This window comes from Emys orbicularis, chromosome 3 (assembly GCF_028017835.1).
Source record: "Emys orbicularis isolate rEmyOrb1 chromosome 3, rEmyOrb1.hap1, whole genome shotgun sequence".
NCBI classification, from domain to species: Eukaryota; Metazoa; Chordata; order Testudines; family Emydidae; genus Emys; species Emys orbicularis.
In genome coordinates this window covers 157815187-157833120 of record NC_088685.1, presented here as the reverse complement: position 1 = coordinate 157833120, position 17934 = coordinate 157815187, and the positions used below count along the sequence as shown (strand labels likewise).

The following is a 17934-nucleotide window of genomic DNA, read 5'->3' as shown; positions in this document are numbered from 1 at the left end:
TGAGAAGGCAGGAGAATGATGTATCAGTTCATTAGTACATGGAAGAAAACCTTCCAAATACACTGAATCACAAAGCAACTTAAAAGAATGTCAGATATACTGGCCTTCTCAGAGTGAGACATTATTCAAATAATACAGTATCAAACCCAGAATGCTTTTACAAGAAACTCACAGGCAGGGACTGTGTCAAAATAGGAGAAAGGGGTATATGATTTCCACTTCTTATTATGATTCTGAGGTGGTTAGAGCCTGAAGAGATACATTACCAAAAAAAGCAGGTTTAATAGTTTAGATAAAATTTCAGTCAGTATTCCGTGCAGATGATGTTGGGGTTATTGTATGTGGTTTAATGCTTATATATCATTGCACTAGCACTTGATGCACAGCTTGTAAGCATTCTGGTTCAACAAATATCATCCACAAGTTTTGCTCCATTAATCCCACGATAGGTTACTCTACTAGGCCGAACTAAGACTCCATGGTTTGTCTTACAGGTGAAGTAGCGCTTGTCACCCACAGATCCATCATTCTTTCCCTTGGCACTTCTGAGTTCAAGTCCAAGCCATATCCCTGGTGCAAAGTCAGTAGGGCCAATGTATCTAATTGTGCCCATCTCATTAGAGCTGGTTAGAAGGACCTGAGAACCCTCGTGTAGTTTCACAGGTCCCTCAGTGTTAGTCGTAGTGGTGTTGCTCCAACTACGCCGCAGCATCGAGCTTCTAGATCTAGTTAGAGAAAGAAATTAGGCTTCTTTCAGTGATTCTAAACTACAGCTGCCCAGTTTTGCACAGTTAATACATATTTAAACAAACACTCACTTGACAAAGGAGTTTCTCCTGTTTATCTCCTTCTGTGAAGATGCAGAAGTTGTACTTAAACTTCGTCTAAAACCTACAGGAGAAAGTGAATAAATAAGGTGACTAAGCTGCTTGATTTAAAAATAAAACGTGCACAACCGCTTTCTTTGCTCCCATCTCGTTTGCTAAGCACCCTCCCCACCACTCCTAACTACAGCTGCTTGGGAAATGGTAAGTATTTTGTTGTGAAAAATGCCATAACAACCAATAAATGTTCAATAATTTTGAGGAGGAAGAGGAACAAGGGGTAGGTAGAAATAAATAAATCAAAATTTTGAAACAACTTCCATAACAAAATTTGTTTAGAAAAAATGCCAATTTTTCATAAATAATTCACTAGCTCTGTATCAAACCCAAATTATCTGTGAATCATCCCTATTCTGATCTCAACAATCCCGTCTGTGCCCCCCACTGCCCTCTGTTTTGTTTTCTTTTTGTATTAGATGGTAACATTTTTGGCAAGAATTTTAATTATCATCAGTAAAAAGAGTACTATGGTAGCAATTGAGCGCAGGGCCCTATCATGCCAAGCACTGTAAAAATACATATTAAGGCACAGTTTCTGCCCCAAAGAGCTTACAGCGTAAACAGACGCAGAAAGAGGGGAAGTTCACTTGCCCAGGGGCACACAGCAGGTCTGGGGCCATGACAGGAAAATAACTCCTGGCTCCCGAGTCCCAGCCTAGCACCCTATCCATTGGGCCAAAGTGCCTTGTATTTTATATAATAAAATTGAGTGCATAAAAAGTACTCAGAGCTTTATAAGACAACTTTCTAAGTCAACAGTAGACAAAGGGGGAAATATCCATTTATTGCAGTAAGTCCATTCCGAAGCCAGGGTTTTGTTTTGTTTTTTAGTACAAGCAAAAACTCCAGTATGTATAAATAGGGACCAAAAGAACTGGTCAAGGAAGTAAATTCATTTTTATTCACTGGATTGATGGGTTACATTCCGATACCTGATGCTATTATTTCCTCCATTTTTGCAATTGAAGGAACTGATAGCATGTCAGTCTCCTAACTCCAATCCTGCTTGCAGACAGTGACTGGACAGTCAATGTCAGTAAAGGAGGGAGAAGTCAAATAGCAATGCATCTTGGGTCATCTGGGTTGCTCTAAAAGTCTGTTTTGCTTTGGCCATTCAAAGAACCTGGGTGGCATGTCCAGGAAGCTGCAATTTCTGGAAATGTTCTACAGGCTATCAAAAAAAAAACCAGACCCACGTCTCAGATTCTTACCTGGGAAAGAATGATTCATTTTACCCGTTGAAACTTCTGTGAGGGAGTCTAAGGAACCTGTTAACCTAAAGTGAGATAATGGGTTAAGTCTCACAAATTAAAATTGTTTAATTTCAACTTTAAGAAATATATTGCTGGGCTATTTTGGCTAAAGATCTGTTGCAAGGTTTTTCAAAAGACTTAATATGTTGGATTAATTTAGGGTTGAGTCCTCCCCACCATGCTGGTTAAATTTTCATCCTAAATAGATTGAGCTTTTAGTTGCCCACAAGTCAGTAAATGCAGAGTTCAGAGTTCCAGAGGCCTTACCTCTTCCTTGTATACATTACTACAGAAAGTCTTTTGTCAACCGACAGCTAGTAATATAAAATGTTGCATGTGTGTATCTAAGGATACAGAAAAGGTGCAGTATGCTCAAGATCAAGAAAACTCAGGAGACATCTTAAGTCTTACTGAAGGTGCAGGATGAAAGTTTGCCTGAGAGCATATGCAGCAACAGAAAATGCTATCTATATCTATATATACACACATACATACATACACACACAAACATCTAAAGGCTACAGATAGAGTTCTGATTCCTCTGCGTGTTATAACCCAACAGTAGAAAGGGGGAAACTATGCATCATCTTTTATGCTGTGGGGCATCACTCTGTGATGGTTTGCCATACTAGAAGACTGGAGGAGAAAAAAAAGGGGAAGTGGAGAAGAGAATGGGTATGTCAGTCATGGTAACTAGACACAGGCATTGTGCTCCTCCACCGATCAAAAGCACACATGGCTAGAGAGCACAGGGTTATCTCTGGTATTCCTTACCCCAAGCCCAATGGTAGTGGCTGTGATCCAACTGGTGAGATCTATACCCACCAGGAAGCTATGTAGCATCCACAGGCAGAATCCTTGTACTTGAATTCTGCTCACAGTATCAGGATTTGGCCCTAAAAATGAGAGCTTTCAAAAGCATCTACTGAATTAGTCACGTCCCTAAATTTTAGGGTGACCAGATGTCCCGATTTTATAGGGACAGTCCCGATTTTTGGGTCTTTTTCTTATATAGGATCCTATTACCCCCCACCCCCGTCCCGATTTTTCACACTTGCTGTCTGGTCACCCTACTAAATTTAATCACTTGATATAGAGGCAATGGGATGGAATGAAATATTTTTAGATTTGTGAGGTTGCTGAAACAGCCACCTGGGTATGCTTCCTGTTTATATAGCACTGGTACTGGGACATACTAGAACTCTTTCAACAACCTAGTCTCAGAACCAAGGGGATCTACCACCTCCCCAGCAGCAGGAATAATCGTTTTTCCTCTTTGGTTTGTTCAGAATTTTGTTTCCCATTGGAGAGGAAGTGAGAAAACATTTTGTGACACAGACATAAAACGATATCATTACTCACCTCTGCACTCTGGTTGGTGGGGCAAATATGCCATATCTGGGGAGACAACTGAAGTACTGGACCCCTCCAACTGAACCATCATTCTTGCCGTGAGGTTTGTTCAGTTCAATGCCACACCAAAAGCCTACAGTTGGAATTTGGAATTTCAATATTACTTTTACCCAGGGATAACATTAAAATTTTGTACTTAAAATAGTTAACAGATGTTCAAGCTTTTGTGCATATGACTAATTTATACATAACAATCTATGTATTTAACCAAACCCGAGACAGGATTTCCCTGACCCAGAAGTGATCTCATTAAGTCAAATCAAAATGTACGCCACCACTAACATACAGAAGAAAAATAAGAACAGTTAACTAAATTATATTAAAATACACTGAGATACGAATGGTCTATTCAAAATAGACCTAGAAATACTGTTGATTACTTGAAACTTAAATCTATTTTAAGAAAAATGGCCTATTTTAGCAACAAACAGAAAAGATAAAAAGCTTTGCATCTTATTTAAGTGAATTTAAGGCTACTGAAAACAGCAGTTTGACAAAGCTGTCCTGGCAATTTCTCTGCACTTATGCCTTAATCCTGATCTCAAATGACCACTACTAAGATTCAAATGTCACTCAATGCTCATTCAGTCCTTTTCCCCTCTCTAAAATCTGAAGTAATTATTACCAATTGCAAGGTAGATTTTATGATACAAATACAAGTGTATAAGGAACTGGGATTGGCCAGCAATTCATTTCACACAGGCTACTGAACAGCCATCAGATGGTAATAAGTTTGATCACTACCAACCTGTGATAAGTGTCAGCCAATTACGCAAAGGTGAGAAGTTCTGTATCCTATCAGCAATCCTTATGCTGCCCAGTCTCAAAAGACTCAAAATTAAATTCAAGTAATTTGGTGCTGAGGCTACAGGTTTAAGGGCAATACTAATTATCAGCTGAAGAAATAAGAACAGTGACCTATGAATTAGAAGTGATCAATATATCAAAAGTTCCTTCTTTCCTGTCCACCAAAGGCAGGTGAGACAAAACTATTTGAAAAAGATCTGCATTGCCACCAAAAATAAACGGGGGGGGGGGGGGGGGGAGTTTTTGACAATTGCTCAGAAAGCAGAGCTCTGTATCGTTGCCTACTTTTTGCCATTTTAAAATATGGCTGTTTCAAAGGTGAAGAGTTGCAATGGTGATGTTTTCTTTAAAAAAAAAAAGAAAAACACGTACATGGTGACCACTCAGCTAGTCAGGAAATCCATTCCCACAATACAAGTTAAATACAGGAACATAACCCTTTGAGGTTAATAGACTATTTTGGCTTTTCAATTAGAGTAATATAGATTCAATAGAACCTATCAAGTTAGAGAATAATGACATCTTAAATGGGGATTGCTTCACATAACATACTTCTTGAGATGATGAATGTGGCTTGTGCCTGCTGATATTTCATTCTGACATTTTATCTTAAGCAATTTTTTTAAAATACTGATACCACCAAGTGTCAAGACAGGGTATTGCCACTTTAAATGGAAGCCCACTTGCTTGAGATTTAAACTATTGGAGGTACAAATATACCAGTCACCCGAAGTGCAGACATTGGGTAATGGAACCTTTTTTGCCTCAACCTTATGGTTATGTTCTAGGCAGCGGTTTGGATTATGAAAGAGCTCAAAAATGACAGGAGAGCATAAGAATAATTTGGCTGGAAAGGATACATTTTCAAAAGTTTTAGTTCCTATGGTTTCAGGACAACCCACCTCCCTCTGAAGACACCTAACTATAGAATACTGGGGGGGAATTTCCAGCACGTAAGTTCTCTAGTTATTGGTAACTTCATCGGGCATAAAAATACAAAAAACGGTCCTGACAAGTAACTGAATTCAAACAAAAACTCTTAAAAAGCTCAATATATCACCATGACACATCTAAAAAGTGAAGAGCTTCAGTAACGCAAGACATCAGTGTGGTCAAAAACAGCTGCATATAAAAGCCCAGAGGAAAAAAAGGTGTGCCGCCTTAAGAAAATGAATGATATTATTACTGTACTTTCTGAGAACGACTACAATGTCAAGTGGCAGTCACAATTTAAAGTACTGTACCATCTTCTCCATTACTCTAGGCAGCTCCATGTCAAAGTCAAATATTCAATTATAATAAAGTGAAATTAAGATAGAACTCTTAAATTGTTGGATTTCTATTTTAAATAATAAGGTCCAAACATTTATATTGTTCCTAGGACATTACTCTGATTCTACAATGTATTTTAAGAACAGATAAATTACCTGGTGCAAACTTTGTTGTCCCATAGAATCTAACAGTGCCAGTTCTCTGCCCTACCACTAGCACTTTGTCTCCAAGCTGAATTTCTCCTTCATCAAAAGGGTTTTTTCTTGTAGATGGAGAAGCATTATTCAGTCCTGTTTAATGAAGAGAAAAACTGAAATTAGGACAGTAGCAGTTTTGAAATGCAAAGAGGAGTACATCATGAGGTCTCAGCAGAGAGTCAGCCAACCGACCGGTCAAATATTCATATATGCTCTTAACACAAGGCCCTGTTCCACACACACTGCTTAGATAAAACATTCCTTTGCTTCAGTGGGTATTCAGTCTAATTAAAAAATGCTGGATTTAAGGTTTACTTGGTTGTTAGAAGTTGCAGTAATAGTCTGAAGTGCAGTTCATCTGTAAGTGAGACTAAGAACAGCACCTTCTTCCGCAAATTTTCTAATAGTAAAAATGTTACAAAAATACAAAACTTATATTTAAGGACTAACTATCTGACAAGTGCCTCCTCTAAGTTATCACCCCAAGCAGTGACAAAGTAAAAGCAAGTACATTTATACGAATATTTGACCAAACAGTTAACTGACCTGCCATCCCTATTTCCAGCCTGTGAAGGTGTTCTTTAATAATACAACAGATACAGTACCAGCACTGCTTTTAGATGAGGTAGAAGCTACTTTAGGCACTGCCTTTTTATTGCTGTTAGTTGAGTTCCATTTCTTGGGATGATTCTGTTTGCTCTCTAAAGAGGTAGTGGAAGAGGAAGAACTGCTGGATCCAAGGAAAGCTGACAGAGGTAATGCAAATAATTATCCAGAGATGGTATGCAGGAAAGGACAAGTCAACTAAAGCAAACAAGCATGTATGATACAGAAGAACCTCATTAATTTACAAAGCAAGCAAGGGAGCAACCAATTAAAAGGCAAAGTTGATACTTCACAGCACGAACTTTATTCATTTATTTTCAGACCAGTAGATTATTTTTAGATATTTATAATACTTCTTGATGTGCTGGTAAATATTCTAGCGTACAGTTGTTAAACGAATGAAGAATCAGTAATATGAGCCCTCATCACCTCACTCTCAGTATCCAGTTTATTAAATGGTTGATGAGAAGTAGGGAAAGTGACATTTTTGTGGGCGAGTAATGGCGTGTGGACTACTGCCTAATGTATGCATTATATACACTGTATTAATATTCAAATCCTTACGATCAAAGAAGAATGGGAGATAAATCACTTATCTCCATTTGTGAATATATTCAATAAGATTGGTCCCGTTTCAACTTTTGCTTTTAGCTCTCTCCTTTTCAGCTCTTCTTTTCTGCTCAAAAGTAACACCAGGTATGTCTGCACCTCAAGCTGGAGATATAATTCCCAGCTCATGGAGGCATACCCATGCTAGCTCTGATCATACGCGGGGCAGCTCCTGACACTGAGGCGACACACTATTTTTAGTATGTTAGCTTGATCAGAGCTAGCCTGGGTATGTCTCCTCAAGCTGGAAATGATCCCACCAGCTCAAAGTGTAGATGTACCAACTGACTGTGAAGCAAGATTTTACCCTCTTTGTGCCTCAGTTTTCCGATCTATGAAGTTAGAGATAATGCTGCTTATCTGACTCTCAGGGCTGTTGTGAGAGCAGGGCTTTGGAGCTGTGCTCCGGCTCCGCTCCAGCTCCAGGCAAAAACCTGCAGCTCCACTGCTCCGGAGCTGCTCCGTGCTCCAGCTCTGGGCTCCGCTCCAAAGCCCTGGTTGTGAGGCTCTACTCATTCAGTGTTTGAGATCTCCACATGGTTGGCGCTAGGACAGATTAAGTATTCATATCACTATATCCTCTATCTTGGGGGGGTGGGGGAGGTAAGTCAAAAAATATGAAGTGCAACGGTTGTGAGCCAGAACACAGATTAAAGAATGGGGTACCTAAGGAAAGAGTACAAGAACCCAAAGGCTCCAAAGTTAAGATACTGGTGGTCTCAACATGAACTAAAAAAGTATAAAAATAGTGATTCTGAGCGTGCAAAAGTAACATTCCAAGTTCAAGATTTTAAAAAGTGGATGCCTAACGTCCATATTTAGGCACCCAATTAGGTAGCCCAATTTTCGAAAATGCTGAGCACCAAGCACCTCTGACTGAAGTCAGAAGTGGCTGGGTTTTCAGCACTTTTTGAAAATTAAGCCAGTTATTTAGGTGCCTCATTAGGGATATGGATGCCTAAAGTTAGGCTCCTACATCTTGAAACCCGGTATCTAACTAGTAACTGTTCATGAACTGAAACTTTTGGGATGAAAAAAAAAAAAAAAAAAAAGTTTTTTCTCAAGAAAAAATAGTCAGTCAGTCAGATGAAGGGTAGGTTTCTGTTTTGTTTTAAATAACTGTATCTACTCAAAATCTTCAAAGGCAAATAGTAATATAATACATGTTCAACTTGAGAAACCTTAGGGGGGGCTGGATTTTTATAAAGTGCTGAGCATCCACCCTCTGAGAATCAGACCCCTTTGCGTTGTCAAGTTGAGCACCCAAAAACTGAAGCATCAGAAGTCACTAGCCAATTATAAACCTATAGATCATTAGAGACTGGATTCCAATTTAAAAAGTTAAAATAATATTTTTAAAGATTGAAAATGTTTTTGAAATGATTACATTACAGAAGACGAATCTAAAGATGCTGTTACACCGTTATAATTTGTTACTCAACGCTCAAACATACAAGTAATAAAAGGGTCAAAATTCTGGTACTTGTTGAACATAGTTCCCATTGGAATACATGCAGCCAGCAGCAGGAACACAGGGAGAAAGATCCACCAAAACCTACAAAAAGGCTGTTCTACAGATGATCTGCAACATGACGTGGTTTTCTTAGACAGAACCTAAGGCTTAGGGGCTGGGCTCCAGGGTTATACATATATCTGCCATGCCATGCTGCCCTGGCAGCGGGCCATATGACTCAGACTAAGACTGAAGGGACCATCATGATTAAAGCTACGTTTTAGTAATGGGTATTTTTAGTAAAAGTCATGGACAGGTCACAGGCAGTAAACAAAAATTCACGGCCTGTGACCTGTCCATGACTTGTACTATATACCCCTAACTAAAATTTGAGCCAGGGGGCTGCAGGTGTGGGGGGACAGGGGGTGTGGCGGCCCAGGGGGCACTGCGGGTGCTGGGGGAGGGGCGGGCAGTGTGCAGACTGGGACTCCCACTGGTGCTGGGGGGTGAGAGTTGGCGGAGCTGGCAGGCTCCCTACCCGGCCCGCACAGGTCCCCAAAAGCGGCCGGCATGTCCCTGCAGCTCCTAAGGGGAGGGAAAGCCAGGAAGTTACTGCGTGCTGCTCCTGCCACGAACCCCCGGCTCCGCAGCTCCCATTGGCCGAGAACAGCAGCCAATGGGAGCTGCGGGGGTGTGCCTGCCACCCTGAGCCTCCTCCCACACCCAAACTACTACTCCTGCTGCTGGGGGGTGGGAGGCAGTGGCCCGAGACTGCCCCAGCAGCGGCCCGTGCAGCTGGCCCACAGAACCCGTGACTTCCATGACGGACACACAGCCTTAATTATGATGATCTAGTCTGACCTCATGCACATCACAGGGCACAGCATCATTCACTCACTTCAGTAATAGGCCCACCGCCTCTGGCTGAGTTATTGAAGGCCTCAAATCTTGATTTGAAGACTTCAAGTTATAGAGAATACACCATTCACTCTAGTTCAAACAAGCAAATGACCCAGACCCCACACTGCAGAGGTAGGCAAAAAAAAAATTAAAATGAACAAACCAACCCAGGGTCTCTGACAATCTGACTGGGGGTACAATTCCTTCCCGAAGCCCAATATGGCGATTAGACCCCAAGCATATGGGCAAGACCCACCAGCCAGACAGGTGGGAGATAGTTCTCTGTAGTAACTCAGAACCCTCCCCATCTAGTGTCCAATCGCCAGCAACTGGAGATATTTGCTACTAGCAGTCGCGATGGGCCATATGCCATTGTAAGTAAACTCATCCAGCTCAGCCTCCAAAAAAGTTCGGTTTTTTGCCCCCAGTATTCCCTTTGAAAGACCGTTCCAGAACTTCACTCCTCTGATGGTTAGAAACCTTTGTTTAATTTTAAGCCTAAACTTACTGATTGCCAGTTTATATCCATTTGTTCTTGTGCCAGTATCGGCCCTTAACTTAAAACAACTCCGCCCCTTGCTAGCGTTTATCCACTTGGTGTATTTATAGAGAGGAATCATATCTCCCTTCAGCCTTTGTTTTGTTAGGCCTAACAAGCCAACCTCCTTGTCTCTTCTCGTAAGGTACGTTCTCCATTCCTCTGATCACTCTAGTAGTCCTTCTCTGCACCTGTTCCAGTTCGAATTCATCTTTCTTGAACATGGGAGATCAGAAATGCACTCGCTATTCCAGATGAGGTCTCACCATTGCCTCGTATAATGGTACTAACTCTTCCCTAGCTCTACTGGGAATACCTCGCTTGACTCCTCCTAGGACTGCATTAGCCTTTTTCACAACGGCATCACATTGGTCCCATTCAGATTAATCCTGCTCCTAGCAGACAGGTGTATAGGGCTGCTGGAACTAGAATGCAGGTATACATTAGCACTGCTTTTGCAGCATATTTGAGTGCCCGTGAAGAGGGGTAGGGGAAGGAAGAGAGATGCGATACTTCCTTTGCCCTACCCAGAATTGGCCCAAAATGAATCAACAAGGGGAATTTAGTTACCTTCTTTACCAGGCATAATTTTCATTCCTTCTTCAGTAGCCAAAAAGGTGGATTCAGAACTACTATCTTTTTTTGATGTAGCTAAGCCTAGGATACAAAAAAAGACAAAAAACAAATAGGGTCAGGAAATATCCTGGCAATTAACAATTAATAATTTTACAAAAAAATCCACATATGCAAACAGATACAGTACTGGGTTTGTAGATCACTGAACAAACGATGAAACCTCCAAGTCCATCATTTCAATCCAACTGTTCTACATACATACTACAGACACTAGTAATCTTTACAGAAGAGTGTGATATCTAGTATTTAGAACATGGTACTGGGAAAATAAGGATTTATGTCCTAATCCTGACTGATACTAGTTTCCTGTGTCACCACTGGCAAGCCGCAACTTCTCTGTGCTCTCTCCCATCCCTCTCTTCACCCATCTGTGAAATGGGGCAAAGGTCTGCCTAATTTACAGGTTTCAGGATGCTTATTTAGTACTTGTAAAATGTGATTCTTCACATATGAGTACTACAAAACCTCAGTATTTTTATATAAAACTTCTAGTTGTAAAATAATTTACCAATCATGTTAAACCACTGACACTTAAAAACGCTCCAAAGCAATCAAGCCATATTATAAACAAATTGCTTGCCAAATGTTTATATTGAAACAATCTGAGTTAACACAAGTGAACAAAAAAATCCTTTAAAAATCACAAAATTCTGATTTCCTTAAACACACTCAAAACTGAACATTTTTGCTTTTACTATTGGAATAAGACTACCAACTGTTCAATCTATAATTTCTATGTATGCATGTATTTATACAAATCTGAGTTTCAACCCCATAACTTTTGGTTTCAAGCCTACGAAAATGGATTGAATATGCCAATATTAATCTAATTAAAGAGCCTATTACACTACATAGCAACAATGTAATAACATATGTCTGACCTAATATTGCTGCTTAAATACATGCTTCATGGACAAGTTATTTTGTATTCATAAGTGGTTGTCTGCCACGACTAGGCAAAGAGAACAAAACCTTCCGGGCGATTTTGCTGGTACTAGTGATGAGGGCAAAGCGGACTTTTTATTTAATTATATTTATTGGCTTAGCCCAGATGATATATTATTTTGGTACTTATTTATGATGCATTATATTTTAAGGTGTTTTATATTTCAGCCTTAAGAGTCAGACATGTGAGAACATTGTTCATGGCCAGAGATATGTTTTATAACAGAAAATCCTTGATTAGTCCCAGTACTTATTGTGATCAGGTGACCATTATTGATGAAATCTAATGGACTACTTAAAGAGCAAATATTTTTACCACAAATATCAAAAGTACAAATAAAAAAGCATTAAAAATATCTATATACAATATTAAAAGTAAGGTTTGACAGAACTCTGCAGTCTATCTACAATGTTTATAGAAGATGTACTAATGATTTTGCATGGCCTGTAATGCAAATAATTTACTGGTGGTTAAGACATTGAAGAAATTTACTCCAGTAATGCAAGTAAACGTTTCAGAAGAAAGCTCTGTATTTGCAACTTTATCCTTCCACCCTAGCAAGTGAATCCACCAAGCACATTAAGGGTACGTCTATACTTACCCGCTGGTTCGGCGGCAAGCAATCGATCTTCTGGGATTGATTTATCGCGTCTTGTCTAGACGCAATAAATCGATCCCGGAAGTGCTCGCCGTCGACGCCAGTAATCCTGCTCCGCGAGAGGAATAGGCAGAGTCGACGGGGGAGCCTGCCTGCCGCGTGTGGACCCGCGGTAAGTACCTTTAAGTTCGAACTAAGATACTTCGACTTCAGCTACGTTATTCACGTAGCTGAAGTTGCGTATCTTAGTTCAAACTGGGGGCTTAGTATGGACCAGCCCTAAGATAAATGGGCCCTTTGGCATAAGAATATCTTACAATGGCAGCTCACTGAATACTGCTTACACATGTAAGCCCTAGTGGTGTACCATGTATAACTTACTCTGATTTTTACTTAAAGCAAATGTCAAATTTTTGGATTTATAAAGATGGCTAGGCACAGCTGTGTCAAAAAACAAGTTCATCACAAACTGTTGTCACAAATGCATTGCCTCAGAGGAAAACAATCCTTTTCCATTTTAGTCAAGATCTTTTGAAAATAAATCATAGCTCAATCTTAACAAACAGCTGTCTTATGGCTCACAATACTCTGAGTGGACCAAACAGCCAAAATGTTTTATAGAAAGAGATAGCTTATGCCATCCATTTTACAGTTTTGCAAACAAATGTAATTATTTTACTGAAGTGTAGCATTTTATGCAAGGTGTCAGTTTTTCCACATCATGTTAAACTGCCTGGATGTTAAGTTAATTGTCTAAGTTGATATGATTAGGACAAGGCATTTCAAAAAAAGATGAGCTTTGTGGAGCATGTCATTTTTCAGATCAAATTGTAACCATGCAACTTATACTATTCAAATGCCCCATTTCTAGCAAAGGTCAGACAGAGAACTTCAGAAAGTCTGAAGTATGTCAGTGTGTAGAAAATTGTAGATGTCCAATTATTTTTAATGGTCACAGAGCAGCACGTGTCTACCACATAGACATGACAGCGAGAGTCAAATGACTTTTGCAAGTTATCCCAAATCACTGCTAAAGAAATGTATTCCACCATCCCATCATGTAGTCTGTATATGCTGCATATTTTACAGTTAAAAAAGGAATGTTTTAGAGGATTTTAATAATTTTGTAGGAATATATGTATACCCCTCCACCTGTAAAGTCATGCTGCTTTATTATAAAGGATCCAACTGGACAGGACTGAGAGAGAGGGGAAATTATAAAACAATACATATAATAGCATTATTTTTATATCATTTAATCAAGATCAGGGCCCATTTGTATATGCTAGGCACTGTACAAACACATAAGAGAGTCCCTGCTCCAAAGAGCTTAGAAGCTAAATTGACAAGAAAGGCAAAGGGTGGAGGAAAAGGAATATTATCTTGACTTTACAGATGGGGACCTGAGACACAGAGAGAGTAAGTGATTTGCCTAAACTAAGGTCACACAGGAGGTCTGTGACAGAGCCAGGAATTAAACCCAGATCTCCTAAGCCCCCACCCACGGACTTAAACACAAGAATATCCATCCCCTCCAGATGTATTCTTCGTTTCTCAGGTGAACTAATTCATTCCCTTGACACATAATGTAGTTATTAAAATAGCTTCTAATTATTTTTGCCTGAAGGGTTTTTATTGAAGAAATTGGTGTTAATACTTCTTACAATATTTTAACACTTATATACAGCTGCATATAAATTAGCATTTAAATTTGTTTTCCTCAACAGTTTGACAGCCTGCTGATCAAGTCAAATAAAATCTATGTAATTAAAGCAAAACGATTTTAGACATTTACAGATATCATCAGAAACAGCTTTAAAAGCTTCAGAGCGCGTGTGCTATGGTAAGCCTTTCCCGAACAGTATATCAATATGTAATGTTAGATCCCCTTGGTATATTATACCACCAAAATGACCATTCACTGAGAAGAGAACCTTTAGTCACTCTACAGATTCCCCTGGCTCAGCCCTAGAAAAAGTCATAGCAATTGTCTTATCAGAATTGGGCAACGGTGTAACTAGTCCCATATCTTACCTTCCAGCAATCAATGTTACATCATGCTGCAGGGGACTGTAAAAAGGCATAACACAACAGTGCTCTATTACAGTGACATACCATATGGTAGAACATTAATTGTTACTGTGATTGAGCCATAGGGCCTGATCCTGAGCCATAAGCACCTGCAGTTCAAAGTTATTTCAATGTGAGCGACAGATGCTCAACACCTCTCAGCACCAACAACTTCAGTTAACGAGAAGGCATAATTAATAAATGTCATACTCCTTTCTTATTCCAAGAGGATGAATTAACTACAAGCTAGGATTTTAATATAAAGATATGCAAAATTACCGTCTGATTTTTGGAGAGACTAGCTTTATAACAAAAAAAATTTACCAGTATTCACTTTTGAAGTTATGTGCGTTACATCAATTTTCTTGGACTTGACCAAAGTAGATCGTGTGGAAGGACTTCTGACAAAATTCTTCTTGTGATCTGAAGCCTTACTTATTTTAGAAAGAGGCGCAAAGATACCTGGAGAATAAAAAAAAGAGAGAGATGGAGAGAGATGCATCTCTTTCTGTATGCAGTATGTAAACCAGGAGAAGCAGTAATGCAACAAAAAAAGCCTAGCTATTCTCTCTTAGGTTACTCTGTTTAACGAAGTATCTCAGTACCTCAATTAATGGATTGTTATACTCACAGCTGGTGAGGTAGGGAAGTACGATTCCTATTTTATAGATGGGAAAGTCACTTACTCTATCCTGTGCCTCAGTGCTCTGCCCAGCATCACAAAGGATGCTTGTGGCTAAGCTGGAAACAGAGGTAGAACATCCCTCAGCAAAAGCTCCTGCATCATCTCACAGGTGGAAATGAAATGCCAAGCAAATTTACAACTCAGACACCTCAATTTGACAAACAAAGAAGAGAGACTACATCACATTCCTTTGATGGAGAGAAATTTTAAGAAGAATATATGAATGCTCAAACGAATCTCTTTCAAAGAGGAAGGCCAAGTAAGCTATGAGAGAAAATGTCAAATAGAAAAGAAACAATTACACTATGGCTGTGAGAAAAGCCAATAACCAATGAAGATGGCAAAACTGGAAAGATACTACATTGCAGTTTCAAGGAAGTAATCAGAAATGGCTTCTTCTGCAACACTTAGAACTGATAAAGTTAGGAGCAGTTAAAGGAATTTACAAAATAGAAAAATCTGGGACAAACAATTTGTATTTATTGACCCACAGACACCTCGTCTAATCGAACCAATATTTTTCCTTTTCTTTTTTTTTTAAATTAAGGTTCCAAAGTATCTGTAAAACATCTAGAAAATAAAGTTATACCACATCTTGGTGCACACTTGAAGTACTGGACTTTTCCAACACTTCCATCATTCTTTCCTTCTGGTTCATCCAGCTCTACACCAGCCCATTGCCCGCTGGCAAATTCTGTTGTGCCACAAAATCTTAATGTACCAACCTAAAGAAAAGAATTAACACAGAATGACTTTGTGAATAATAAATAAATACCATGTCTATTAGATACTATGTAAGATAGTAAGTCATCTCCAGATCCATGATCACTATACAGATTGCCACTTTCACATTCCTCTGCCTTCCTTGAGGGCAGAGATCCTTTTCCTTCAAAAATGCCAGCCAGTATGTGTTCTAAGATATAAGAGACACGACTAAGTCACCTGAGATTGAACAAAAGCAGCATTTTTGGGCAGTTATCACAATAGAAAGAAGTCACAAACAAGACGTACCATTAGACAATGACATCACTTCAGCAAAGTACTTCAGTGCATGTCTTACTAAGCAGGTTCATTCATTTTGACTTCAAAGGGTAACTCACCTGCTTAAAGTTAGGCACATGCTTAAGTATCCTGAAGAATACAGGCCTCTACCGGATGCAGAAGGCATGACTGAGGCCCAGGCCCACCCTCACGGGGAGGGAGAGTGCTTTAGTGCAATGTCAAAATAAAAACTAGCATTCTATGTATGTAACTGAAATAAGTAAAAATTTCTTTCTTTTTGTTCTGAGCTTTTATTGACTCGCAGCTCGAGTATTTTTGATGGCTGTTATTTTCTTCTTCGCTTTCATTGTGCAATGGTTTCTGGCTAAACAACTTTCATATGTTAATTATCTTGTCAGAACAAGCAGTTTCTTGTATATATTTCAGTTAGCATGCCTTTTGTATAGCTAATGATTGTGTCACCTTTCCTGACCCAATTTCAATAACATAACAAATGCAAATTCAAAATGGAAGCTGCTTCATACACTGCGAGGGAAAGTTTTTGAATTGAAAAGAACAAATTATAAATCTAAAGTTAATATAATAAAAATTAGAAAAATCAAATATGCAAGTACTGTTGTCACAGGTGCATGAAAACCCAAATGCTGAATTCTGCTCTTGTAAATAGATTTTTCTGCAAAGTTTGCATGTGTGCTTATGGCAATCTTTAAAAAAATCCTATAGCTTTTAAATCATTTCTAAGTCCTTGCTACCTACAAGAAGAGGAAAAAAGTATATGACTTCATATATACCAGGGGTAGGCAACCTATGGCACGCGTGCCAAAGGTGGCATGCAAGCTGATTTTCATTGGCACTCACACTGCCCGGGTCCTGGCCACCGGTCCGGGGGGCTCTGCATTTTAATTTAATTTTAAATGAAGCTTCTTAAACATTTTGAAACCTTATATAACTAAACTATTGTTGTATGTAAAGTAAATATTATAGACTTATAGAAAGAGACCTTCTAAAAACGTTAAAATGTATTACTGGCAAGCAAAACCTTAAATTAGAGTGAATAAATGAAGACTCGGCACACCACTTCTGATAGGTTGCCGACCCCTGATATATACCAATATAGTTACCAATAGATCAACACTTTTCCAAACTTCTCTAGTTTAAAGCAATTAAAATTTGAGCTGCAGTTATTTAACTAAAGTTCTCATTGCTCCTTAGATTATATTGCTACCTCTATAACACGGCAGTGTTTCATCAAAGGAGATGTTAGCTGCATTGCACCAATGAAATTAAATAACTAATGGCTAAGCAGAATTAAACGTACCTTTTACCAGTTTCTGGAATGGAAACTAAATTAATTCTACAGAATATAAATTCCTGTCACAAGATCCTGCAAATGGTATTTGTGAGCCCTGGCAGCATTTTGGATCCACACTCTATAAAGTCTAAGACTCACTTATTTATTATGATGGACTGTTAAGGAAGGGTTTGCAGGTACAAAATACAGATTTTGCCTGCCAAAACCTGCTTTTCACAACAGTGAAAAAGTTTCACTACTACATAAGCTTTCAGCTTCTCACGAGGGGATTTTCCTTTCCACCTGTTTTCCAGCAATAGAAATATCTTCGCATCTCTACTGCCATCCGTATTTCATACCTTCCAGAAGTTATTTTACATTTACAGATAAGAAATCAGTTTCAAGCGTACTACAAATGCCCAATTCACAGGAGATTACTTGTGCCGTTTCAAATTTACTCACTTACCTTTTGTCCTGCGATAACAACACGATCTCCCAGTTTCAAGCCAAGTGACATAAGCATGGCCTTGCCAGTGACATGATCATAGTTTGGAAGCATGGCCTTTGAGATGTCACATGACAGAGGCACTGCATCCAACAGCATCTGCTTGATTTCTTTTGCACTTGCTGCAGCATCTGCCATCTCCAATGGCATATCCACTGGATCAGGAACCACGTCTGCTGGAATCTGTCCTTTGTCATTCTACATAAACAAGGTAGAATAATGAAAAGACTTAACATAAAGACAGGCCAAAACTTGGCTGTGCAGAAGTA

At 39.2% G+C, this 17934-nt stretch overlaps 1 protein-coding gene across 1 annotated transcript in view; it reads right to left on the bottom strand.

Moving 5' to 3' along the window:
* Positions 1-403: 403 nt before the first annotated feature.
* The window catches only part of CLIP4 (CAP-Gly domain containing linker protein family member 4), a 33733-nt gene continuing 16202 nt past the window's right edge, over positions 404-17934 (bottom strand). The window contains exons 7-17 of the mRNA XM_065401301.1: positions 17627-17863; positions 15457-15592; positions 14507-14644; positions 10503-10589; positions 7323-7325; positions 6432-6572; positions 5785-5919; positions 3500-3623; positions 2096-2160; positions 819-891; positions 404-725 (exon numbers count right to left, since the gene is read on the bottom strand). Coding sequence (XP_065257373.1) covers positions 404-725; positions 819-891; positions 2096-2160; positions 3500-3623; positions 5785-5919; positions 6432-6572; positions 7323-7325; positions 10503-10589; positions 14507-14644; positions 15457-15592; positions 17627-17863 — 1461 coding nt within the window. The remainder of the gene's footprint in view (positions 726-818; positions 892-2095; positions 2161-3499; positions 3624-5784; positions 5920-6431; positions 6573-7322; positions 7326-10502; positions 10590-14506; positions 14645-15456; positions 15593-17626; positions 17864-17934) is intronic.